The following is a 25631-nucleotide window of genomic DNA, read 5'->3' as shown; positions in this document are numbered from 1 at the left end:
CTCCTCCCCCTCTGCTCTGCCCCAGTGAGGCCACATCTGGGGGGCTGCAGCCAGGTCTGGGCCCCCCAGTTCAAGAAGGGCAGGGAACTGCTGGAGAGAGGCCAGCGCAGAGCTGCCAAGGGGATCAGGGGCTGGAGCATCTCCCTGGTGAGGAAAGGCTGAGAGACCTGGGTCTGTTCAGCCTGGAGAAGAGAAGGCTGAGGGGGGATCTTATCAGTGCTTATAAATATCTGAAGGGTGGGTGTCAGGGGGATGGGGCCGGGCTCTTTCCAGCGGTGCCCAACGCCAGGCCAAGGGGCCACGGGCACAAGCTGGGACACGGGAAGTTCCCCCTGAACATGAGGACAAACCCCTTCCCTGTGCGGGTGCCCGAGCAGGGGCACAGGCTGCCCAGAGAGGCTGTGGGGTCCCTTCCCTGGGGACATTCACCCCCCGCCTGGACGCGGCCCTGTGCCCCTGCTCTGGGGGTGCCTGCTCCAGCAGGGGATGGGATGGGGTGAGCTCCAGGGGTCCCTGCCAACCCCCACCAGTCTGGGATTCTGTGATTTGCTGAGTATTTACTGAGGTAGCTGCAGTGGGAGATGTTTCTCTTCCCCCGAGCTGGACAAGTGCGACAGCAGCGGGGAAGGGTACCCCAGAGCTCTCCAGCGCCTTGCCAGCACCGCCCAGCACTGATGCAAGTGCTGCATGGACATTTCTCTTCTGGAGCTGCAGCAGTCTCAGGGGTAGCTGGTCTGTTGGGATTAACTGGTATTATTTCCCAATGTAGGCAAGCCCTACAGCCCAGGAATTGGGGGCTTTTCTGCAGCAAAGGCTCCTCCCCAGTCATGTCCTTCTGAGCGGCAGCAAAAGATGAGCAAAGGCTTGTGCCACGGGACGGTGCAGAGGCACATCCCTCCTTCGTGAAAGTTTATTGCCACAGGGGAGAGTGTTTATATGACCATGGAAAGAGCACCCTGGCAGTGCTACGAGGAGAGCTGAAAAGTAAGGAGAGATATATTTTTTTTTCCTTTCTTTTTTAGAAGCAATTCCATGAAGGCTTTTTTTTTTTCCCCCCAGAGAAGCCTTCTGGACTCTTCCTCAGCAGGACTGCATTCAGCCCTCGTTATTTCCCGAGGAGGCAGAAGCTGAGGTCGTTCCTATCAGCTCTGCAGAATTTGTGATCTTTTTGCTGTCTGTGAAATAGTAGCCTGAATACGATGACAGAGGAAAAAAACTACAGTAACTCTCCCCTCCCCTCCCCTTCCCAACACAAGCCCTTGCCAAAGCAATAAAAACTTTAAACAATAGCCAGTCATGACATAAACCAGCCCTTGAGCAGCCTGCCAAAATTCACCTCAAGAAAGTAGGTCCAAAAATAAACACTAACCTATAAAAAGCCCCACAGACTTAAAGATAGTCTTCCCGTTGTGCTAATTGCTTTCACATCTGGCTCAAAAATGAGGAGTGTGTACGAGCACGGAGAGGCCACCAATAACTCACTTCAGCTAAGCACAAAAGCATGTGCGTGGCATCAGTCATGCGAGCATCTATTTCTCCTCAGCAGATCTCAGATGCTGGGGCTCAGTTTTAAGTTTGTGTTTAAATTGCACTGAAATAATGGGGCTGGTCATGATGTTAATAAACAGCACATGGTTAAATGCTTTCTCTGGTGGGACATTTCAAGGCGAATAGAGAGAAAATGGTTTCATTTCCTTTCTTCCCCCTCCATCAGTTATCGGACCGCAGCACTGTCAGCTCGGAAGAGTTTTTGCCTGGCCTCCTCCTTGGAAATAAGTCAGCCCCCAGGGTGGCTGGAAAATTGCACCTTTGATAAATCAAGGGCTACAGCAAGATGGGTCATATAAAGGAAAACTCGCTGGGAACGGTTTCGTAAGGTCTTTTCTGTGTGCCAAGGAAGCGACCCTAAAACGTGGCCTTGTGTGAACTTGGTTGGAAGAACAAAACTCGCATCAGGCTCCTGGCAGGTCCCAGGGAGCCAGAGATGCGGTGTGATGCTCTGCATCCTCTGCTCCGGGCATGCGTTCATCTTCTTTCATGCCGATGTCTAGACCTTTTCTATGACTGTGATTCAGTGGGTGTGCACAGGACTGTCTCCTTCTTGCCCATATGCCTATTTGTTTGTGTAGCTGGTTGGATTTTGTGGTGTGAGCAACCCCCTTGCTTGTTGGGTGCAATTTAAAGCACACCTTCCCCACAGCCTTGGACTTTGCAGTGAGGCCAATATAGGGAGCAAAATCCAGGATTCCCCACACAAGCCCACAGCCTGTTGAAGTGGCTACAGGGAGGTTCTTCCCCAATCACTGGTTTTTATTTCTGATAGTTCCCTGGGGGCAGCTGAGAACATGAGCAGTGAATTATTACATTTTCTGAGCTCACGATTGCTGTGTTTACATGAGTTATCTGTGTCTTAACCTTGCAGATGCACAGAGCAGCCTGCCCTGAGCATCTGTGGTTTGGTGTTTGTGACTCATCACGAGAGCTCAAGAAGGGATTTGTAATGATTTATTCATGCCACATTTATTGTTTGGAAAGCTCAATCAAATGCTACTATGGTTAGACTGAATAATTCATCTGCCAGTCTACTTTTTGATCTCTTTATTGGTTTTTCTCATCGTTAAGAGCCTTATGTTTGGAGGTGAAGATCACCTTAGTCTAGGGGCAATTTTCCATGCTTGATATCTTTGGAAGCCAAAGCTTCAAGGGTAGATTTTCAGTGGGTCTGGCTTTGCTGAAGGACTACAGGTGTTTTTGAGTCTAGGTTCATCTGCCCTGGGGACGTCCCGGGTTGGACATCCAAGTCCGGGTATCGCTCTGTGCATCTCCTATGGGACACAGAAGAAATGTACCTTCCCTTGCACCATTTGCCTAATCCTTAAAAAAACCATCTAAGATAGTTCATAATGGCTTCTGGAGAGGTCTTTCTTCCCACTGACTGTAAAGGAAAAGTTTTTAGGTTGCAATGTCTAAACTTAGGTGAGGTGTCTCCCATTCAGCATGTGTCCCATGGGCCAACTGGGGCGAGTGGGCTGCTATTACACGTCTCGTGTAGCTCCTGAGCATCCTGAGCTCCAGGGCAATTTCGTGCGAGGACAGAGGTGTGTCAACGTAAAATGGCATTTGCGTCTCCACACAGCGGATCTCGCTGGTTTAACTCCATCATTTTCCCAGTGCCTTTGAGAAATTTGGTGAAACGTTTTCCTGTAGACGAGAGCCGATCCCTGAGCTCTGAGGCAGGGCTGGAGGTGGGATGTGCTCACTCCACCAGGAGGAGGGTACGAGGTGGGTGGGAATGGCCTTTGCACCGGGGAAATGAGAGGGTGGTGGGCAGGGCAGAGCAGAGGCTTTGATTCCCCTCCCCTCGCTGCAGCCTGCCCTTGTCCGCTTGTGGTTGGCTCAAACACATCCCTTGAGTTTATTGATAAAAAATCAGGGTGGAAAAGGAGACGTGAGCTTTGGCAGAAAACGCAGGGCCTGGGAAAACAATCACTAACCCCCTCAAGAATGTTAAAAAGAAATGCACGTGAAACACATTCATAAGGAATGATTCACTCAGGTACCTGTCACTGATTTGTGCAAAGAATTTGGAATGTGGCTCGTGCCTCTTTTAGGGCAACAGGATACATACAGCACGTTTCCACCTCAGAGAAAGGAAAGGTTTCACAACACGAATTTTTAGCAGTTTTTCTATCAATAGCTCCTGTGTCAGACCTGGGCGCGGGACGGCACTGCACGTACCGGTGTGCTGACAGCGCGAGGCCGCTCCTCAAGCCTTCGCCGACACGTGCAGACAGTCCCGGCTGCGTTGCAGCATTAACTGTGGGCTCATTCTTCCCTACCTTATGCTCTATTCACTCCAGTACAGGCTCATGCACATTGCAGAGGTCACCTCACCTTAAACCAGGGCAAGGGGGGAGAGTCAGGTCCTGCTGGGGCAACCTGCAGAGGGACTGCATTTTTGTAGCCATTTAAGGATAGCAAGTAAGTGACCCAAATGAGTTGGAATTAACCACAGATTTGAATCTGGCACTTACGCGTGGGTATTTGCCCTGCTGGGGCTCAGCTGCCTCCCTGCAGAGCACGGAGAGGTGCCTGCCAGCAGGCTGGCAAGCTGGGTTCTCTAAGTGGTCCCACCAGCAGGATGGTGGCACTTGCAGGTGCTGCACAAACACTTGAGCTTCTCCAACCATGGAGAAAGGACACAAGCTCTGCGAGGGGCTGTTGGCAGAGGAAGGGAGAGCCCCAGATGATCTCCAGTGGCTGCACATGTCCAAAGCTGGCTTTTTCTCCTTGCCAACCCACTCAGCCTCCTCTCCTTCTCCTCCAGGTTTGGCGTCCAACCCGCCAGCCCTCCTCCTGCCAGTCCCAGCCTCTGGTGTGGCAGCGAGGGGCTCTGTGATGGCCATAACCATCTTTTTCCACTGGCCACATGCAGAGATCAGTGCAGCCCAGGCCTCACCTGGAGAGTCCTTGGCCCTCCATGTTTTATGGCCAACTCATAATTTTCACCAGAATGTGGGAAACCCAGTAAAAACCCTGGAAAGTCTCTCGTGTTTCCCGGGCAGCTGGAGCCTGCTGCAGGACCATGCCAGCAGCTGCAGCTGTGCCTGCAGCTCGTCCCTAAAAGCCAGCCTTGGTTTCATAAATAGAGAAAATCTTGAAGCCTGTCTGAATCCCTAAAGTAGCCCTGGGCCAGGCGGGAGCGTGTGCTGCCTGTGAGCATCCTTGCCCTTTGGTGTGACAGCACGGGATGTACCACGCTCAGTTTAAATTTTTTTAAAATTCTCCATTAATTAAGGTGACTTTTGAAAATTATTCTGCTATTGAATGGACAATAGGTCCCTTTCAGGCAGGTACAGTGTTTATAGGAGACAGAGGAATATTCAAAAGTGGTGTAAAGCTGTGAGACTGGGCAATGTTATGGGTACATGTAGACTCAGACGGATGCTATAAAAGATCTGGATCTGGGTATTTTCAGAAGGGTAGCTTATGATCCAGCGTAATGCTATATTAATAGACAGCGAGAATGTAGAGTTGCGACAGAAAGATTGACAGCTTTTGGCAGTAGATTTTGTACTTAGGTATCTAAATGTATCCCTCGAAATTCCAACAGGCGAACCTGGGCTGATGTGCAGAAAAGTGGCACCGCCGCTTAACATCAGCCTCACGTTTTCACCCTTGTTTTTCTTGTTTGATTCTGAGCTAAAATGGTCAAGGCTTTGGGACAAACTGTGTTCTTACATCACCATCAAAACTGGATAAGCTCTGCCAGAGCTGGGAGTGATAGTTTTGGGATTTTAGTGAATTTACTGCTGTTGGAGTTATACTTACGATTAAGGGACATGGTTTAATTACTTGAGTAAGTGATGCGAATAGTCCACTTAATTTGGTGTGGTACCCAGTGCACGAGGGATCTGGGGACCATTTACTGCATATAATTGATAACTTCTTGCTGAGGAGTAACATAGCTTGTTTTATCTGTGCCAGTTTTCCATTTCTTTGCAGCTCTTAGGTACACCGTTAGCCCTTCACTTGAGAAGCCACTCCAGACGCTACGGTGGGACCAAAGCTTCACTGACTTTGAAGCCCCTTGCTGTCCCTCTGCGTTGCGGTGCTCATGGGTGCTCCCCCAGAAAGTCCCTGGTCTGTGTGCTTTGCAGAGCATCCCTGGGCCATTTACAATATTATCTACTTACTATTGCTTAATTAAGCAAATACTTCAAAAACGGTGTTGTCGTCGCGCAGTGATTCATCTGGACAAAATGAGCTCCGGGCAGGGAGAGGGAGGCTGAGGGCGCAAGAACCAGAGAGCAGGGCAGGTGCGAGGGCGGGTGCGTGTCCAGCTGAGGGGCAGAGGTTGGCTTGCTTTAGTTGAAATTATTTTATCTGGTTTAGCTACAGAAAAGCAACTTGTGTGCTGAACTTTTTATTTCAGTTTGATTAAGTTGACTCTTCACAGGGCTAAAGTAAGACGTGTGTTTAAAGTGAAATCAAAGTGTGCTAGGCTTTGTATACATGAAACAGTTTGAGTTATCTTTTATGTCAGATCTTTGGCAGCAGAGGCATGGCTTTCTCATGGAGGCCAGCTCCGTGTCTGTGCGCAGAAAGCCGGAGTGGTGGGGCAGGGTGTCACTGTACTCATGAGAAGCTGTGAAACATTTTGGTACAGTCTCAGTTTACAGCTGCAATAGCTGGGAAAACAAGAAGAAACTGAAAAAGGCTGTGATAATGCAGATGTATTGGCCTGAATATTAGATGAACCATCCATTGCTCCATTGACTGGAGCATCTCCCTGGTGAGGAAAGGCTGAGAGACCTGGGCTTGTTCAGCCTGGAGAAGAGAAGGCTGAGGGGGGATCTCATCGGTGCCTATAAATATCTGAAGGGCGGGTGTCAGGGGGATGGGGCCGGGCTCTTTTCAGCGGTGCCCAACGCCAGGCCAAGGGGCCACGGGCACAAGCTGGAACACGGGAAGCTCCCCCTGAACATGAGGACAAACCCCTTCCCTGTGCGGGTGCCAGAGCAGGGGCACAGGCTGCCCAGAGAGGCTGTGGGGTCCCTTCCCTGGAGACATTCACCCCCCGCCTGGACGCGGCCCTGTGCCCCTGCTCTGGGGGTGCCTGCTCCAGCAGGGGTGGGATGGGGTGAGCCCCAGAGGGTCCTGCCAACCCCTGCCACTCTGTGAGTCTGTGAATCCACATTGCTCCACATTGCTGATGGTTAATCCAACGTGGTAAAATGAAGTGAATGAAAATGTTTCCTCTGGATAAAGTGGGACACAGAGGTCCTCACAGCAGACCTGATGGGCATTTTCAAAAGTTGGAGAAAAACCTCCTTGCGTTAGCCAGAGCGCTGTGCTAACCACCGGCACTACCGGGCTCCTCCTGCTTCGGTGCCTTTTCTCAGTTTAAAGCCTGAAATAACTGGGAAAGAGCCCTTTCCCAGGAAACATTCCCAATGTCACTGGGTGAATGGTGCACGATGCCATAGTGCTGCATGAGGCTGTGCCATGGTGGGACTCCTGGGAACACTGTGCATCACACCCAGTGAGCCATAGGCTGGCCCAGGGGCACCAGTTCTGGCACTGGGTTGTGCAGTAAAGACACTGGTTTGCCCATGGGTAGCACTTGGTTGCCCAGGGGTGGCACTAGGATGCCCAAGGGCCATACTGGGTTGCCCACTGAGGGCACCAGGGGTTGTTCAGGGACAGAATCAAGTTGCCCAGCAAAGGCATTAGGTTACGCAGAGTCTGCACTGAGTCACCCACCAAGGGCATTGGGTTGCCCATGGAAGACACTGGGTTCACAGGGTCACTGAAGATCTCAAGTTGGAAGGGACCTATAAGTCCATCAAGTCCGACTCCCTGCTCCCTGCAGGGCTACCAAACACTAAATCATATGACTGAGGGCGTTGTCCAGCCGCTCAACCGTTGCCCAACAGCTACACCTGGTTGCCCAGAGGTTGCCCAGAGTTGCCCAGCGAGGGCAGTAGGTTGTCCAGGGCAGGAAGTAGGATGCCATGCGCGGGTATTTTCTTGCCATGGGGTGGCCCCGCGCTGCCCATCGGCAGCACGGCGCTGCCCAAGGGCTGCATCAGGTTGCCATAGCGGCTGCAGGGAGTGGCCCGGGCAGAACCCTGCCCATGGCAACGCTCCCCTGGTCCTGTGTCACCGCCACACTGGCGATGCTGCAGCACCTCGCGGTGCTGCCACCGAGCCCGACAGCACCGTGGTGAGTAGGAGCCCCCCGGGCACCCCCAACCCCCAGAGCGCACCCCGTACCCTGGCACCTAAGGGGGAGTATGTGCTTTAACTGGGAGGGGAGGACTAAGAAAGCAGGTATTTCACCTAATCCCCCCAATACCTCTTGTATCATCCAAATGTACCCAAACTAGGTAGTCTGGGGCTTGTGTCATATATTCATGTCCAGAGGTGGCAGAAAGCATCACCCTTGGGTGGCTTATCCCAAGGAGGATTCAGGGGTATTTATTTCAGCTGGAAATGCAGGGAGCTGTAACCCCAGTCCATTCCCAAGGGTTTTTTTCTCTCTTTCCTAAACATGTGTCTGAAAGGTAATAATTTATTTGCAGGGGTGGGAGCCAGGAAAGCCATCTCCCGCTCTCTGAATGATGTTTCTCAGGTATAAATAAGTGGCACAGAGCTAGGGAAAGTGCAGTCATTTATCCCTAGCAGGGACAAAAGGGCTGAAGGGACTGCTTTGTGGGAACCGGCACACACAGTGGTTTTTGTTGGACCTGAGCACAGACATTTCGTCCTCGGTTCTGCCAAACTGGCTCAGAGGCTCATGTTTGTGAAAGTGTTTTTGCTAAATTTGAGGGTGTGATTTTCCCGCTGCCTATCCCACAGCCTCTTTGGCGAGGCTGGATCCTGGGACGAGACTTGGTGCCCGCAGCTCTGCTGCTCTCGAGTCAGGTACTGGGGCAGCCTTTGCCAGCATGGCCAAAATTGGGCAAGGCTTGAAAACACAGTCCTCAAAGTTCAGTGATTTCCCAGCTGCGGGCTGTGCACTTTTCCCCTCTGACTCATCCCTATTTTTCTCTGATTTGCCCTAGCTAAAGGACCTGTTATTCTCCTGCATCTGTCGTTCATTTATTTAATAGTTGCATTTTGAGACACTGTTCGTCTGAATGCATTGAACCGTTACAGGCACGGGTGACACAAAGTGTCTCTTAGGTCGCCTGTCCCCGTCTCTAGATGTTGGAAAACATGCAGTTTGATGAGTTGTGTTGTCTGCTCATCACCTGGTGTAAACGGGCATGGCTCCAAGAGCATCAACGGGCTGTGAGCATCTGGCATTGAAGAGGGATACCTCCAGAGTACAGTGAGAGCAGCTCACAGGCAGAGCCTGCCTGTCTCTGTCTGCCTCCCGTCTTACCGCCTTTTAAGCTTTTCAGTAGGAAACCATGACTCGTCGGTCCCTTCCTTGTGTGGAGAGAGGCATTTCTTGTTGCAGAGGTGACTAAAATGAAAGAAACTCTCTTTCCCAAGGGTTTTACGGTTTTAAAAATAAGTCAGCCTCTCTCAACTCGCCTACACATGCAAATTGATCAGGGTAGCCCAGGAGGAGCAATTAAACCTCGAGTCATGTGATTGCTTGTGTGGATGCTTTGTTCTAGAATAAAAGCAAGTTTATTTTCATACAAACATGCCATTTTTAAAGGAATAAAGTTGATTCCATGCTGTCATAAATGAGATTTAGCACATGCTTCGTGTCAAACCCCACTCCCATCCAGGGACCTTGCAGCGTGCTGGTGTCCTAACCTTTCACTGGGGCTCCAAGCCAGGCTGGGAGCAGCGGGGACAGGACGGCGTTAGGCGAAGGACACATCCTTGCAACACCGCAGCTGGCCACAGCAGCCATAGGGACTTATTCCTGCCAGCGAGTGACACTCGTAACCTTACAAGTGCTTCATACCGAGCACAACACACCCTCCTGAGTGTTTGTCCTCAGATTAGGTGTCTTAGGTACATTTGATGGCCCTCTGCATTGTATTTCTGATAACCACTGACTGACAACCTCGATCTGAAAAAAGCAATAGGATCCACAGTGCCGTATGCAGCGATTGGTAGCAAAATCTTCCTGTGTGGCCGTTCCTCCCAGGGTTACAGCAAGGCTGGCGTTTACGAGCCGCTGTGAAAAGACACTGTGGGATATCTCCTTTCCAAGCGCATTTATTTTACACCGCCTGAGTCACAGACATTCTTCTTCCTTTGCAAGTCAAGACATGGCTGTTCTTTTTAGGTTGAGATAGATGGGGGTTTTTTCACATTTGTGGGTAGCCCTGCAGAGCTCAGCTCACCTGCAGACTCCTCACTTGAGCATTTAACGCAAGTGAAGATAGAGATGATGAGAATGGAGTCCCTCGCCCACAAATTGCGCCGGGTTGGTAGCAGCTGTGTGTCCAAAGCTATCGGGGCTGGTAATGGAACTTCTAATGAGAAAATAACATCTGGAGTACTATAAGATTAGCAAATACACCGACCTAAAGAAACAAATGAACAGCAGAGAATCAGCAACTACAGTTTCACTGGATTGGGAGATTCAAGGAAAATGAAGGCATAATATCTGTCATTCCCCTTAGCAGCCGTGAATTGTTTCTCTCCACATTTCAAGACTTGACGCTAGATACTAACAACAAAGTCAAATCCGTATATACACAAATGCTTGGGATGCTGTCAGAAGGGATTTGCTTTCAAGAGTTTTAGGCCTGCGCAGGCGACGTGTGGGTGCTGTGTGCATCGCTGTTGGTATTATAAGTTGCATGTGTTGCTGCAAGAAGTAACGCGAGTGCAGGAGCTTACTGAGTGAGGTTGTCGTCTTCTGTCTCCTCTGTGCAGGACACGCACCTGAATAGCACTGTTCAAGAATGGAGCTGGTTGGCTCTCCCTTAACGACAACATGTGCCCACCCAAGATCAACACCTACCAAGTTTCTGCCTGCCATCAGCACCATGGCTTCAAGCTATAAGAACCGTTTTCCTTACTATCCTTTGCCTCAGAGCTTCAGCCTCCCCTGGATGCCCAGGGCCTACTACAAAACAGCTGCCATCAACCCAACTTTGGCTCCCCTTTCCAAAAGCTCCCAGGGGTTAGCCCCCAGCAAGATGCTTCCTTTGATTTCCAACAGAACAACCCTCTTCACCCGGTACACCCCTGACGACTGGTACAAGTCCAACCTGACCAACTACAAAGAGTCGGAGACTTCCCGGCACAATGCAGAGCGTTTGAGAGCTGATACATCCCGCATGATTCTGGATAAATATCAGCAGACAAAGAGAACACAAGTACAAAGCACCCAAACCCTGGGAGAACGTGTCAATGATATTGAATTTTGGAAATCGGAGCTCTGCCATGAGCTGGATGAGATGATCGGGGAGACCAACGCCCTCACAGACATGAAGAAACGGCTGGAGAGAGCCTTGGCCGAGACGGAGGCCCCTCTCCAGGTAAGCACCGTGTCCGGTGGGCTGCAAGCTGTAGCCTGTCGCTGAAACATCTGCAGCCATTCAAATGTCTAATTAAGTTTCATTGCAGCTCCGTAACGTCTCCAAAGTTTTTATTAAGAGACCATTAGTTAAGTCAGTAATAAACAAATCCCTTTGCCATCTGCTGCATCCCCTACAGCACATGCTGAGCACATCAGAACAGTATTTGCTTAACCAAATATTTTTATAAGCGGTATATCCAAAATCCTGGTTTGGGAGACAAAAGCCCATGTCTTACTACGAGGCTCTGGCAAGGTCAGCATCAAGCCTGACACAGGTCCCTGCATTCAGCTGTTGTTGCACCAGGGACACGTGTGCTCCCTCGTGTTGATTTAATGCTGACGTTGCAGCTCGGCTGCTCGTTGTCAGCTAAACCAGCTGCCTGGGCACATTTTTCCCCTGCTGCCATCTCTATGCCCACCTATATTTTCTTACATTACTTGAGATGGGGACCATCCCTATAGGGAACCCTGCCACGGAGCTGGCAGTGATGGCATGTCCCCAACAGGTCACTCAGGAGTGCTTGCTTCACCGGGAGAAGAGGATGGGCATCGACCTAGTCCATGACGACGTGGAGAAACAGCTCTTCACAGTAAGTTTGGCATCTCAGATCATGTGTTAAAGCTATTTTTACCTAAACTGCCCTAAAGAGGTTTTGCAGCCTTGTTCCCTAAACGGCTCCTTAGCGCTGGTGAGGTGCTAAACTCTTCCAACCCCCAAAACCTGCTGCCCAGGGGACGGCATTCCCTCACGGACCAGCATGCCCACGTGGGGTGGGTAAGGCTTACCCTTACAGCAGAAGGAAGAGCTGAAAGTCAGCTGTGCACTTGTGTAGCATATCGGGGTCCTCTGTCCCCCTTCAAGCAGCTTGCAAGACTGTCCTGCCTTTCAGAGCCCTGCTGGGACAGGACCTATGTGTGTCTATATCACATACATACGATGTAGCTATATATCCCTATCACATACATACATCTATCTATATATACATCACATGCAGATATGGAGAAGGCAGCATGTGCCCAACAGCTTGTCTGGTTTTCCCAACTATATCAGCTGGTCTAATAAAAGATGTTACATCTACCCCCAGCTTTGCTTTGCTCAGAGCAGCGTGGCCGCAGTAGGACTGCCGCTATGGGTGCTTAGGGAATGGATTTTATAGAAGTCATAAAACCGTGTACTCCTGCCTGCCTTTATATAGTCTGCTTTAAATTATGAATAAAAAGCAAACATGATGAGAGCTGGCACAGAAGATGGGATCCTGATGCAGGACGCAGTGACATACAATCACGGCAAAGGCATTATGAAACCGGGAAGGGAACTGCAGCCTCCGGGACTGTGATGCCACTGCTCCGTTAGAAGATTTTTTCATATGAGTCAGACCCTAAAAAATTAGAAGATTAATTTAAAGGTCATGAGATTTTAGGAAAATAATCAGAGCTGGTATCTCCGTAATGGTATTTTGGATTTTAAGTGTTTAGGACATGTTTAGGCTGTGGTTTTCAGTTGGTTCCTGCAGACAGGAGCCCTTAAAAATTACTGGATCTGGAGCACTAATCACCTGCCTCCAGCAGTCAGGGCTTCACAAATGCAATAGATTTGTGCTGAAGTCAAGTGAGCTGAGAGCAACACATGCCTTTCTCCAGTGGGGCTGAACGTTTCTTAGAAATGACTGGGGATTTACACCAAAGTAATGTTCATCTCCTCTTGTCCCGTATGGATGGGATTTCTCCTGGGGAGGAGAACATTTTGGGAGCAAAAAGGGAAGATGTTGGTTTGAGGATGGGGGTGTGCAGGGAACCACTATGCCTGTTCATACCAGGTCAGGATCTGTCCCTGTCCGTGCAGTGGAACGAATCAGCACTTGACACTGATGTCAGGATGAAAAAATACTTCTCAACCCACCCTGAAAGTGGATGCAAAGGCCATAGCTGCGGCCACAGCACCCTCAGGGCCCCTCCCAGTTGCTGCGTGCGGGCTCAGCTGCCCGAGCTGGGCTTGGGGGGCACTTTCTCTGCTCCCTGCCTGATTGCTTTGGGCAGAAAGCCAAGCGTGCAAGTTCTTGCTGTGTTCAGGGTTGGGGAGGTCTGAGGGGACGAGCGTGACCAGGACAATCGAGTGTGGACACTGATGGGGTCTTGTTCTTGCCTTTGCCCAGGAAGTCGACATCATCAGGTCGTGCCAGGAGAGGTTGCAGCAGGACCTGGATAAGGCGAAAGCCCAGCTCGCGTAAGGAGGAGCTCCTTATCTCATGCCGTAGGGCTGATGTGCATTTGCAGTTGTGATGTGATGCCCCAGCAGACCCCCACCTCTACCCACACCCCACAGGTGTAAAACCCATGCAGCTCCAGGGGAAGCGGGCAGTGATGCTCGTGGGAGGAGCTGCAGGGAAGCGGGATGGGGAGGAAGCTGTTCCACCCACACGTCCCCCCCCAGTGGCTGTTGCTTGTGTGTTAAAGGTCCAACAGGGCGGCCCAGCATGAGCTGGAGATAGACCTGGTCAACAAGCAGGCGGCCCACCGCATCGACGACAAGTGCCACCACCTGAGGAACACCTCTGACGGCATCAGCTACTACCGGGGGGTGGAGCGGATCGATGCCACGTGAGTGCACACCGGGCGGCAGTGAGCACCGAGCCGTCCCGGGGTGTGCGGTGCCTCTCCCTGGCAGGGGGCTGCTTGCCCCCAGCCCACTCTGAAGGCATGTGTCTCTGCATGGCACATCCATCCTGCCCAGAGTCACCCGCCTCAGAGGGGCCATTTCTCTCCGCTCGCCAAAAAGGGAGCGTCCAGAGGGTGAAAGCAAGTCCTACCTAATTAAACATTATATCGGAGTTCAGAGATCAGCCTGAAAATGAATTCAGTTCAGCACTTCTGCACAGCTCCTTAAGTTTATGCATATTTTCAAAGATGTGTCAGTGCTTGCCTGAGTGCTCTTCATTGATGTAAAGTCTGGGGAGCTCACCCCAGCATGGAGAGGGCCTGGCAGGGAGCCGAAATGACACAGAAGATAAAGAAATAGAGAGCATGGTCCTGGGATAGAGTTCAGCTGCTTTTGAGTGCCAGGAATTTGGCTTTGGCTCTGCGGTAAATGAATGGTGACCCACACCAGCACTCGCAGAGAAATACCCTAAGTGGCAAAGGGCTGAGGGGACAAACCTGCTGCTCACGCAGACACATGCAGTTTATGGGGGGACACGGATTGATTCAATTTTTCTAGTGTTTGAGTAATTATTCACAGTAGAGCTCAGACATATTTAGACAGGCAAATGAATTGCAAAGGATTGATGCTAAAAATTCAGAGGGAGGTAAAATGTGCCGAGGATCAGCATGTTTTAAATGGAGCTTATGTGGTATTTAAGTCTTTTGTTGACCTTGTTCTGGACTACTGCACAGGCGTGACCTTCATCCTGAATGCACACACAGGGAATCGAATGTTGTCTCATGCTCGTTCAGTTTGGTATGAAACTGAGATAAGTTATGAGCAAAACGAATTGCCTGCAACCTGTGCGTTGTTGTGAAGCTGTGAATCACTTGGCACTTAAATGCCTTGAACGTGTAAATATGGGGTCTGGTTAAAATATCTGGTTTTTTTCTGGGGAAATCTTTTGTTTGTCTGAGCTTTCATAAGTATCACAGTTGTCTTCATGAACATGTCATCATTTGATAAGCGTTACTGAACAAATGGTGTCCAGATGTTTCACTTCCATGTGGTCAAGTTAAAAGCGTAGATTCCCATTGAGGCTGTGCTTAATCCACGCTGTTACCTGGCAGGGTCTGTGCCTGCCCATGTCCAGCTCCAGCAGCACGGGCTTACCGGGGGCCTCTCCTTTCCCTCCCCCAGGATCTCTGTGCCGGAGTCATGGGCCAAGTTCACGGACAACAACATCCTCCGCTCCCAGAGCGAGCGGGTGGCCTCTGCCAAGGTGCGGGACAACATCGAAAACCTGCTGACGGTGACGGCCAACGAGATGTGGCGCCAATTCAACAGGGTGAACGTCGCCTTCGCCAGCCGCATCGCCGAGACAGCCGACGCCAAGAGCAAGATTCAGAGCCACCTGGCCAAGGTAGCCCGAACCCCTCCCTTTCGCTGTGACACTGTCACTCCCCAGCGACACCTCCAAGGCGGGACCCTCCACACGGACCCGGCCCAAGCAGAGGAACAGCCGCCCCAAGGAGCTGGCTATCGTATAATATTCTGTTTGAAACTCAAAGTTCTGGGGACTTCCTTCTTGCAGCAGGATGAGTTGGCACTGTAATTTCATCTCAAGGGATACTGTATTTTGCTGGTGCATCGTAGCTGACAGCCTGGCAGCACAGGGGTTTCCAGCGGAAAACGCCAATGCTGGTTGCACCTCCGGGTAGTTACTTCAGAAGCGCTGGCTGCCCTGCAGAAAGTCTTTGCCAGGCCTCCGTTGGGTGCCTGCCGGGGAGTCTGTGGGCTTGCTTCTCCTCCAAGGACGGTGTTTGCTGCACTCTGCCAAGCAGAGTAAGTGGAGATGAGCGATGGGCACCCGGCTCGGACCGGTGGGTCTTACGGAAAGCTTCCTGAAATGTGCTCAACGCAGTATTGATTAACTGAGCGGGGACTGGGCTCACAGCACTGCGGGCTGATGCCGTGTCCTTAAATGAGGATCCATTAAAAACCTTCCCTCTATTAGTTGCTATTGATGGATGATCAGTTCCTGCAAGCAGTAATTTTGGGAAGCTGGTAATTCAATAGATCCATCACTGCTCCAAAACCTCCTCTGATATGACAGCAACAGCAAAGAGAGGCTTTTCCCTGAAGAGATACCGCTGCTGAGTCTGTGTCTCAATATGTGGCAGCGTGACAGTGCTCTCAGCCCAGGGTCTGCTTATTGAACTGGTTTTCTTTCTGCAGACAGACAGGAGAAAAGGGAAATGATGGGGTCACTTGAGAATATGTTTTTTTCATTTGTGCATGTGTTTCTTTTTCACACCAGACATTGCAGGAAATCTTCCAGGTCGAGATGAACATAGAAACCATCCGAAAAGCCATTAGGGACAAAGGGCCTCCATTAAAAGTGGCTCAGACCCGGCTGGACGAGCGGACGCGAAGACCAAACATGGAGCTGTGCCGGGACCCTGCCCAGCTCCGGTAAGGCAGGAGCGCAGGGCTGGCGGGGTCCTTGAGGAGTCACTGGTGGGAGCACTCAGGAGCATCCCTGGATGGCAAAATTAATCAGGGGTTTTTTTAATTAAATAGTCCTTCCATAAGTGCACTGATAAAATCCAAAGCAACGAGCAGGTATTGCAGCCTTTGGGTGCCGGGAGAGCTCCGCACCACAGAGGGGGCTGTACCCCATGGCCGGGTGCAGCCTGAGGCCACCCCATGAGGGGCTGGATTTTTCCCTTTTGGGTAAACCTCATCTCCTCTGCCTGCTTCCCGGCGGTTGGACGCACTCAGTTTTGAAGGATAAGCCCTTTACTCTCCAACAGGCTCGCATTGCGAGCGCTTAGCTCCTTCCTTTTGGGTGAAACTGCAAGAAAGGGTACACCAGTCGGAGAAGCAGCGAGGGCTGTCCTCCCCTCCTCTGGGAACACTGGAAGTCCTCTCAAGGACATAGCGAGCTCTTTGGGATTGCACCCAAGGGGCTGCGGAGGAGCGGGCTGCCCTGAGCACCCAGCAGCACCCCCTGAGAGGCGCCCCGAACCTCGCACCTCCTCCTGGGAGCATGACTCGGTGTGAAGCCTTTTAAAAGCAATTTAAACCCACCCCCGAGCCTGTTAACATCTCGCACGCCATTGATTTTTTCCACCCTCCACTTGTTTCACATTCACTTTTAGCCACTCCCGGCCATCCTGTTTGGCTGCGTGTGCATCCGTGGGTGTGGGGAGGACCCCTGCACGGGGAGATCCAGGAGGGTGAACCAACAAACCCGCAAAACCAAACAGGAACAGGAAACCACAGCTGCCCATCCCTCTTCTCGGTGGCATGAGCTGCTCCGGGAGACGTGGCTGCGCATTGCCAAAGCCTTAGAGCAGGCTTAACCATGCCTCCCTGCTGAGGTCCGGGGAGCTCTGCCCTCAGCTTTCCCATGCATCTGCCAGAAACGGGGGATCCAAGTTACTCTGAGCACGTTGGAGGGGGAAATCCTGTGCCCAAGGGGCCCGTCAGCAATGCCATGCTACAAACCACCCCCGCGATGGGACTGCTAACGGGGGTTTCTTGCTGTTTTCCAGCCTTGTCAACGAGGTCCACGAAATCGATGAGACGATCCAGAGCCTTCAGCAGCGGCTGAGGGACGCCGAGGACACGCTGCAAATGCTGGTTCGTGCCAAGTCGGCCTTGGAGCATGACCTGGCTGTCAAAGCCAACTCACTCTTCATCGACCAGGAGAAGTGCATGGGGATGCGCAAGACCTTTCCCAGCACCGTGCGGCTGGTGGGTTATGTTTAGGCTGGGCTCAGCCGAACTCCTGATACCTCTTGCAGGATGTATTCCCAGTTTTGCTAAGATGCATTCCCAGTTTTGCTAAGATGCTTTGAAAATACAGAAGACTTTCACTTCCTGATGAAAGCCTTGAGTAGAAATTAAACGATCACTTTGTGTGTTACATGGTCTACCAGGATTTTTTTTTCCCCCTTGTTTTTACTCTTTCCACTGCTCTTTCACAGTGTGCCAGAGAGTAGCTGAAAATACCTCATATACGACCAAGAGTAAATCCAACCAAGGGGATTCATTCCTACCCTTTTAATCTGTGATTTTAGGAGAAAAACTCTTTGTGTCTTCCTCATTTTGAGTCTGTCTGATGTGGAAAAGCACATGGGGAAGTAAAGTTAGTTGTCAGAGTAATTAGCTGTTGACATCCAGAATGTATTTTTAATGGTGCAGCAGGAGGAAGACAAACTGTCCCGTAAAACGTTGCAGTATGTTCTGTTCCTAAATAGAAAAACTTGCATTTTAAGCTGATTTCTAATGATAACTTTCTTGCTTTTGAAAAAAAATTTAAATGTCATCTAAAATGTCAGTGCTGGGGTCTTAAAATAAGGAAGTACTTTCGACTAGCTAATTAAAGAAAGTGCTGTGGTTTCAATTTTTGTGAGTATGGATTGGTTCCTAATTTAACCTTTTGCATGTAGTTTGTTGGTGGAAGCACCAAAGTACTCTGAAGAGAAAGAAACGGATCCGTCCTCAGATCAGCCACCCTGACTGCCACGGTACCTGCTCTCTTGCTGTAAACCAGACCTATTTTACCAAATATTTAAGTTTTCAGAGGGATAGGTCTTCAATCAATCTGAGGTTCAGTGTGAAAGTCAGTTTGCAGATTGTCTCCTTAGACTCACGTGTCACTTAGACACTCCTGAATCTTTTAAGCTAAGCAGAGTTGAGCTCGGCCTGAAGCCTGTGGGCATCCCAAAGGAGCAGAAGCCCAAGCCCTTTCTCCTCCCTCGGAATCCAGGGCATGGACCTCCCGGCCCAGCGTGGGGGCTCTTGGGAGCCGAGAGCGTCTTTTCCCATCTCGCCTCCCCAGATGACTCCGTCCCACAGCACGGGTCCAGACAGACCTGCCTGCCCTCCCCGCGCTGCCAGGGGCTGCCCCGAGAGCTGTAACCTGCGCCGAGGTCCTGCCCCGGCCTCAGCGTCTTGGCAGGGTCTCTCTTCACATCAGCAGCCCTAAACAGGAAGAAATTCTTTTTAACATTTTTTTTTTTTACTAGCACTTTTGTCTCATGGAGACTAAAAATAGGTTTCCTTTACTTTGTGTGTATCTTGGAGCCAGAGTCCGTCGGAGACAGCAGCCACCCTTTCTAAAGAGATGATACAACTGTAAGCAGGAAAACCTGTCCAGCTCATCACACCTTCCCTTCCCCCACGTATCTCCCCCCCCAAACAAGCTGACGGCACGCTGAACTCACTGGGGCTTCCAGTGTTTGTTAGCATCCTCGCTGGCCTCCGTGCTGCTTTGTGCTGTTACTCTCCCATGCTCCTTCACTGAAGACTTTCACAAACCCTGGGGATTGTGGCTGCTCTGCTGTTGCGAAGCCCCGCTCCAGATGGCTGGTTTTCAGGCCGAGCCGCCTGTTTTCTTTTTTGAGAAATGTGCCCCATGGATTTGTCCCCAGCTGAGCACGGGGAAGTGGAGGCACCCAGAGTCCTTTCTGAAAGACTCGTGCTTCTAAGTAACTCAGTGAAGCCCTGGCATCAGCGGCAGCTTCACATTCGTTTCACTTCCACTTTCATTTTTGAGTCACATAAAAAAAATACCTGTGCTGTGTTTTACTCTGAGGGCACACCGATAACAGCCAGCACCCCAAGTCTCCTGTTTTCTCCGATTTTGCTTTCAGAGCACCCCTAACACTCATCTTTCCCACTAGCCCAACCCTTAGGCTTTCTCCTAATTGACAGCATTGATGTGGTGTCAAAAGTATCCAACTCTAAAATTTGTCTGGCCGTCCTGCCCTCTCGATGCTTCTTTACGCAATATTGGCAATGCATTTCTTTCCTCCATTTGAGCCACGACCAGAGGAATTTCAGTTGCAGCTTCTCTGATTCCTTTCACAAATACTTTCTGCTTTCCTGCAGCAGATTTCCCAGACATTAGAGAATTCCCAGGTCCCTCTGGGGTTTCATTCTCTCCACGCCAGTTTTCCACAAGCTGATAATATCGATGCTACTTTTTCTGGCAGCTGATACTCTAAAATCCTCCCCCACCCAAGCACTTTAATAATATAATCCTGTGTGTGCTTCAGTTCGAGTCTTTGTTTCCCCTCTCACAGCGTGCCCTATGCACATCCCATGACGGGAGCCAGCCCTGCCACAAAACTCCTGTAAAATGGCTCTCTAGGGAGAGGATTTGGGATGAAATTCCAAAAGACACGTGGCTTGTGGCAGGGTCTCCTCCGCAGGGGTGGATTTGCCTCCCATGACCGAGCTGCTGGTGAGCAAAGCTGCTCGGTTCAGTCCCCACGGGGCTGTTTCGGGGTTGCAGCCGAGCAGTCTCTCTCTTTGCTGTGCACCAGGTGCATTAAACAACCACCCTGCCCTCCCGCTGCTCATGTGCCAGATGCCTTTGCTTTCATACCATTAAACGATTTGCTTTCATAGATCACTTCTAAATAGTACCCCCGTCTGCCTCGTCTGCCTTTCTGCACTGATGTGATGTTTCCTTCCCTTAACTGCCTTCAGTCTGAAGGACGACGTGCCTGCCGTTATTGCTGTTTATTGCAGTTTATTGCTGCCTTTATCAGCCAAGTTGCTGAGAAATTCTGTGTAAATTCCTTTGCATCCCACAGCCGTATTCCCACCCTCCTGCATCATTCCAATAAACCCTGCAGAGCTGGGTTTGTAAACTAATTGTTTGCTGACTGGAGGAAAGAAAATAAATTAATAAAACCAGGACAGCGTTGCGTCATGCAAGGCAAACTTCGTGTCAGTCCAGGATCCAGCGGAACAGTCGAGGCCAGGCTTTCAAGAAGCTCCTCGGAAAGGAGGCTTGGGCGTTTTCGTTGTCTAAGAAACTAAAAATCATTGAATGTCCTGGAGGAGTCTGATATGAATTTGGGTGAAATGAAAGCTTGCCAAAAAACATGTTAATGGTATATTGTGTAACTAATGCAGCTTATTTTGCTTGAGGGAGAGAGAATTCCCAAAAGAGCATCAGGAGTCAGAAAAAAACCCCAAACTCATTCTATTATGAAAGAAAAAAAAAACAACCAAACAAACAAACAAAAAAACCCAAGCAAAATAAAAACCAAACAAGAAAAAGAAGAGAACTTTGGCAAAATGCTAAGGAAAATCTGGGCAGTGTAGGGTCACAGGAATGGCTGCGCTGGCTCAGACCGAAGTGCAGCGAGCCCCAGATTCAGCCTCTGGCAGAGCCAACAGGAGATGCTTAGATAAAAGCACCAGGAGAAGGCAAGCACCCTGTGATACTTCCCCACTCTACTTTCCCAGCTTCCAGCAATTAGTATCTCAAGGACTTCCTGAGCTGACGGGGTTGTCCTTGAATTTAATATCCCCCAATGGATTTGTTTCGCATGATCTTGTTCCAGTTGTTCTTCGAGCCCGTGCGGACTCGCAGCATCCGCTGCGTCCCTCAGCAGGGAGCGGCAGGGCACAGAGCATCGCCACGCTCAGAGCATTGGTGGCCCCTCTTGGAAACCCTGGAGGAGCCTGAAAAAGGGGCCAACCTGGGACTGCTGAACACGAAAGTCTAAAACTTGATAGCTTGGGCGAAAGGTAGCTCAAAGCTCGTTTAGACCTGCATCTTCTGCAGGTTCAACACAGGAGCTTGCAGAGGGTTGGCTCCTTTTACATGCTGTCAGCATGCGGGAGATGAGCAGGAATTGCAATTTCTGAAAGTATCTGAGTGTGTCCTGACCCAGAGTCATCCCCCAGCTGGGAACCTTGGTTGGGTTTTTTGGCTTTTGGAATCAGTGTGTAAATTTTGGTTTCATTGAAGCCAGTGGGATTTTCTCCAATGATTTCAGCCTGACTCTATCCGTGATGACAACTGGCTTGGAGTTGAAAGCAAAAAGTTGGATGAAGTTGGGTTTTGGGCATGAATGCACACAGGGCTAAAATATTTTATAAATTCTTCTTGGCTTGGTGGAAAACAAACATCAGGAAAAGTAAGTAAATGTCTCCAAGATGTATTAGACCTTTTGTTTTAGAAGTCTGCTGAATTTAAAGGTCTCCCCTTCCATTTTTTTTCTGCTTGGAATGGCTCTTCAGATAGCCGTTCCACCACTTTTATCAGAAAAAGTAAAACCCACTCTCTCAGTGCATTTTGATCCAAACAGCATTTTACACCGGCGAAAAGGCCCGTTCCCCCTGCAGCCCTGCCGTGGGGAAGCCGCGCGGCTCAGGGACCCCCAGCGGCACCCCTTCCCGGGGCAGGGCACCCGCCTCCCCCCAGCCGCCTGCCGGGCCCCAGCCGCGCTCGGCGCACGGCTCCGTCTGCTGGGGAAAGGGCAGGATCCTGGCAGCGCTCTGAGCCCCGCTCTCGCTGCCAGCTGGGGACGTGCTCCCAAGGTGCTGAGCCGCCCCCCGGCCCTTCAGCTGGGAATACTTACTTAGATAGTTATTTCTCTCCGGGTATGTGTAATTTTATATATATCTGCATGTGTGTTCATTGGGGGAGGGCTAAAGGTTCTTCGTAAAATGTGAGTCAAACCATATATTGCTCTCCTCTTTCCCTAGTTGCAGAGTTGTTTGAAGACAGGACTTTTTCCCCCGTTGTTCCGTTCCCAGCCCCATGACAGCCGCGGGCTCACTGATGGCACTGCGGATTTCCTCCCCTTCCCTTTTTACATTTCAAATCCCCCGTTGCCGATGGTCTTAATCACCAGGGTAGGGAACAGGAAGCGAGTCCCTAAAATTGTGATGACAGAGCAAAGTCTTGGGGTTAAACAAGTTCATCCACAAGAAGATGTGCAGAGAAAATCTTGTCTTTTTGTGTAGTTTGAAAATGTTTGTTTTAAGAGTGTTTTCATTCACCTGGCCTGGGGAAGGGGATGGCGTACGTGTGCGCTGGATGGATGGCAGCTGAGCCTGTGATGTGCTGGTCCAGGAGATGCTGCAGACACAGTCAAATGAGGCTTAGACCCAGCAAAGTCCTTCGTCTGTCACTGCCTTGTCAGATTAGCATCTGGGCCCCTTAAAGTGACATAAAACCCACTTTCCCTCCTAAATTCTCATTATTTTATTCTAGAAATTCAAGCTAAAGCATTGTAAGAATTTTAAGTGATCCCATGGAATAGATTCCGAGTGAGAAATCCACATTTTCTTACCCAGTGTTTATACAACCCATCAATCTTACGGGATTCCCAGCACAGCCTGTGGCGAATCTTGTTTGTACACAAAACATTTTTCAAATTTCTTGTGGCACCTGCTCATGTTTAGCTGGTGACCAATGTTAGCCACACTCACAGAATCCCAGAATCCCAGGCTGGAAGGGACCTCAGGGATCATCTAGCCCAACCTTTCTAGGCAGAGCCCAGCCTAGACAAGACGGCCCAGCACCCTGTCCAGGCGACTCTTGAAGGTGCCCAACGTGGCCGAGCCAACCCCTTCCCTGGGGAGATTATTCCAGTGGTGACTGTCCTCACTGTGAAAAATGTCCCTTGTGTCCAACCGGAATCTCCCCAAGAGCAACTTGTGTCCATCCCCCGTGTCCTCTCCATGGGACTCCGTGTAAAAAGGGAGTCTCCATCTTCTCTGTAGCTGCCCCTTAAGTACTGGTACGTGGGGATGAGATCCCCTCTGAGCCTCCTTTTCTCAAGGCTGAACAAACCCAGCTCTCCCAGCCTATCCTCGTATGGCAGCTTCCCAGTCCTTGGATCATCCTGGTGGCCCTTCTCTGGGCCCCTTCCAGCCTGGCCACATCCCTTTTGTACAGCGGGGACCAGAACTGCACACAGCACTCCAGGGGTGGCCTGACCAGCGCTGAGTAGAGCGGGATGATGACTTCTTTCTCTCTGCTGGCGATGCCCTTTTTGATGCAACCCAGCACCCTGTTGGCCACCTTGGCCACAGCAGCCACTGTTCGCTCCTGTTGAGCTTTCTGCCCACCAGGACCCCCAGGTCCCTTCCCACAGAGCTGCTCTCCAGCCAGGTGGATCCCAGTCTGGGCTGCACTCCTGGATCATGTTTTCCCAGGTGCAGGACCTTACACTTTTCCTTGTTGAAGTTCATAAGACTCTTGCTGGCCCACTCTTCCAGCCTATCCAGATCTCCCTGCAGAGCAGGGGAGTGTCTGCTTCCCCACTCCACTCGTACGGAGACTGAGCCGGGGAAGCCAGGCAGCTTTCGAGCCCCTTGATGGGAAGCACGGTGCAATTTTCCAGCCTGTGCCGGGTCAGGTGCTGATGCCACCTCTCCAGCAAAGCCCCAGGGGCTCTGCTGGGAACACCCTCACCTTCGTGCCTCCCCTCGTCCTGGCCCAGACAGCCACCTCCAGCACCTCCGGTGGGTGGAAGGTGCAAAGAGGAGCTTTGCCACTAGCGCTTCCATGTGAACTCGCCGTGCTCCCTGGGGCAGTGTGGGCCCCCAGCGCCAGAGCTGCCCTGAGAGCACATGCACCGCAGATGTTTTCCCAAAGCCCTGCTCCATTTGGCTGCTGCACCTTTCCAAGAAGCATCTGAGGAGCACAGGAGTGATGTGCTCGTCTCTCTGGGCTTCCTCCACAGCTTCTAATCCACAGTTCTCAGCCAAAACAGGCTTCATTACCCGCAGGCTACTCTTTTTTCCTGATTCAAGTTTCAGATATTTCGCTGGTGCTTAAAAAGCTGCTCTTGGCACCGGTTTCAGAACTGGAGCCGAGGTGGTCTTTCTCTCCCAGGATCACGGAGGAGCTCGGGTGCAGTACGTGACCCCCACCCCTCCCCACTGCCTTTCAACGCTGTGCATCTCCCTGCTCTGCTTTTGAGGAACGGGGCAGAGGATTTATCCGGAGGCACAGCAGCCGAGATCTCACACCTACAAACCCGGATCAGAAGATCATCTCTAACGGCAGCTTAGATCGCGGTCCCTGGGGACAAGACCCTTCTCCCTCTGCGTTTGCGCCGCCCTGAGCGCAGTGGTTCCCTCTGCTCCGAAAGCAGCGCAGACGTTCAAGCCACAGAGGCAAGACAGCCCGAAATAGGCTCATTAGTGAGGAATGTACTTATGGCGGCCCAGATGTTCTGGTCCTCCGGGGTTTGCAGTCGGGGATGGCACTGGCTCCGGAGGGTGCGTGCAGCAGCCTGCTACGGCAGGCAGCAGCGGCGCAGGGGGCAGGGGGGTGGCAGCGGCAGAGAAGTGGGTGGGTATTTTTCAGAGGGAAGGGTAAATTGCATCCTTTGAAACCAGGCTGGGCAAACCTGCCCAAGGCAGAGCCAGCGCTGCCGGGGCACGGTTTGGCTCAGCGGCATCGTGGCGGGGAGTACAGGCATGTACTGAAAAAGGGGCTTGAGCGCGGTGTGAGGCTGAGGGCCTTGCTTCAGCCGCTGGCCCATCTCCCCTCTCCCCCCTTCCCGAGTGCTCTGAACGCCCACTTGCGGGCTAACGCATGTGATGGGACCACTCGCACGAGTGCGGCGGAGCCAGAGCCCGTGCTGCAGGGAACACGCCTGTGCTTGCCAAGAGGAAGGAGCCAAGCACGCTTCTCTCTCTCTTCTCCCAAGATTTACAGTTTTGGTGGCTGGATGCCGAATTCCCTCGTCTCAGCAACAAAGCAGGACTAGTTTGGAGCTGGTGTGTGGAGAGGGGAGAGGTGATGGGGAGGTAGGTGCTAGCGCTCAGGACTCCCAGGGGTGCGCAGGTCTCTTGTGGGGGCTGTTGGGGGTGTGTGTGCATGAGGTTTAGTTCAACAGATTAGCTGCTGTTGAGGAATGAGTGACAGCTGCCGTACCGGAGTGCAGCCACCCCTTTCCTAAGCCCTCCAGTGTTTTGGAAAATCTCACCCTCCATTTAGTGAGAGGTTGCTCAGTCCCACAGGATTTGGTTTTCAAGTGCTAAAAACACTCCAGCCCGAGAGCCAGAATCACATTGCCATCGCAGGACCAAATTGCAAGGGTGTCACTCTCCCGGACACAAGCCGTGCTGTGGAAATCAGACATTCCCCTCGACTTCAGTACAGCCAGATGCTCGTTCCCCAAATCCTGTCCCACGGATCCCTGCCCGGGG

General features: G+C 51.2%; 1 protein-coding gene across 2 annotated transcripts in view; it reads left to right on the top strand.

Moving 5' to 3' along the window:
• Positions 1-18007, top strand: part of TEKT3 (tektin 3) — an 85288-nt gene extending 67281 nt beyond the window's left edge. For both annotated transcript variants that reach the window (XM_064467268.1, XM_064467266.1), the window contains exons 2-8: positions 10357-10964; positions 11512-11595; positions 13159-13229; positions 13460-13603; positions 14844-15066; positions 15964-16118; positions 17204-18007. In XM_064467268.1, the coding sequence (XP_064323338.1) occupies positions 10386-10964; positions 11512-11595; positions 13159-13229; positions 13460-13603; positions 14844-15066; positions 15964-16118; positions 17204-17420 (1473 nt within the window). In that variant the 5' untranslated portion in view covers positions 10357-10385 and the 3' untranslated portion in view covers positions 17421-18007. The remainder of the gene's footprint in view (positions 1-10356; positions 10965-11511; positions 11596-13158; positions 13230-13459; positions 13604-14843; positions 15067-15963; positions 16119-17203) is intronic.
• Positions 18008-25631: the final 7624 nt, after the last annotated feature.

Source organism: Phalacrocorax carbo, chromosome 16 (genome assembly GCF_963921805.1).
Source record: "Phalacrocorax carbo chromosome 16, bPhaCar2.1, whole genome shotgun sequence".
In the NCBI taxonomy this organism is placed as follows: Eukaryota; Metazoa; Chordata; class Aves; order Suliformes; family Phalacrocoracidae; genus Phalacrocorax; species Phalacrocorax carbo.
The sequence above is the reverse complement of the archived record's forward strand: the minus strand, read 5'-3'. Positions and strand labels throughout refer to the sequence as shown.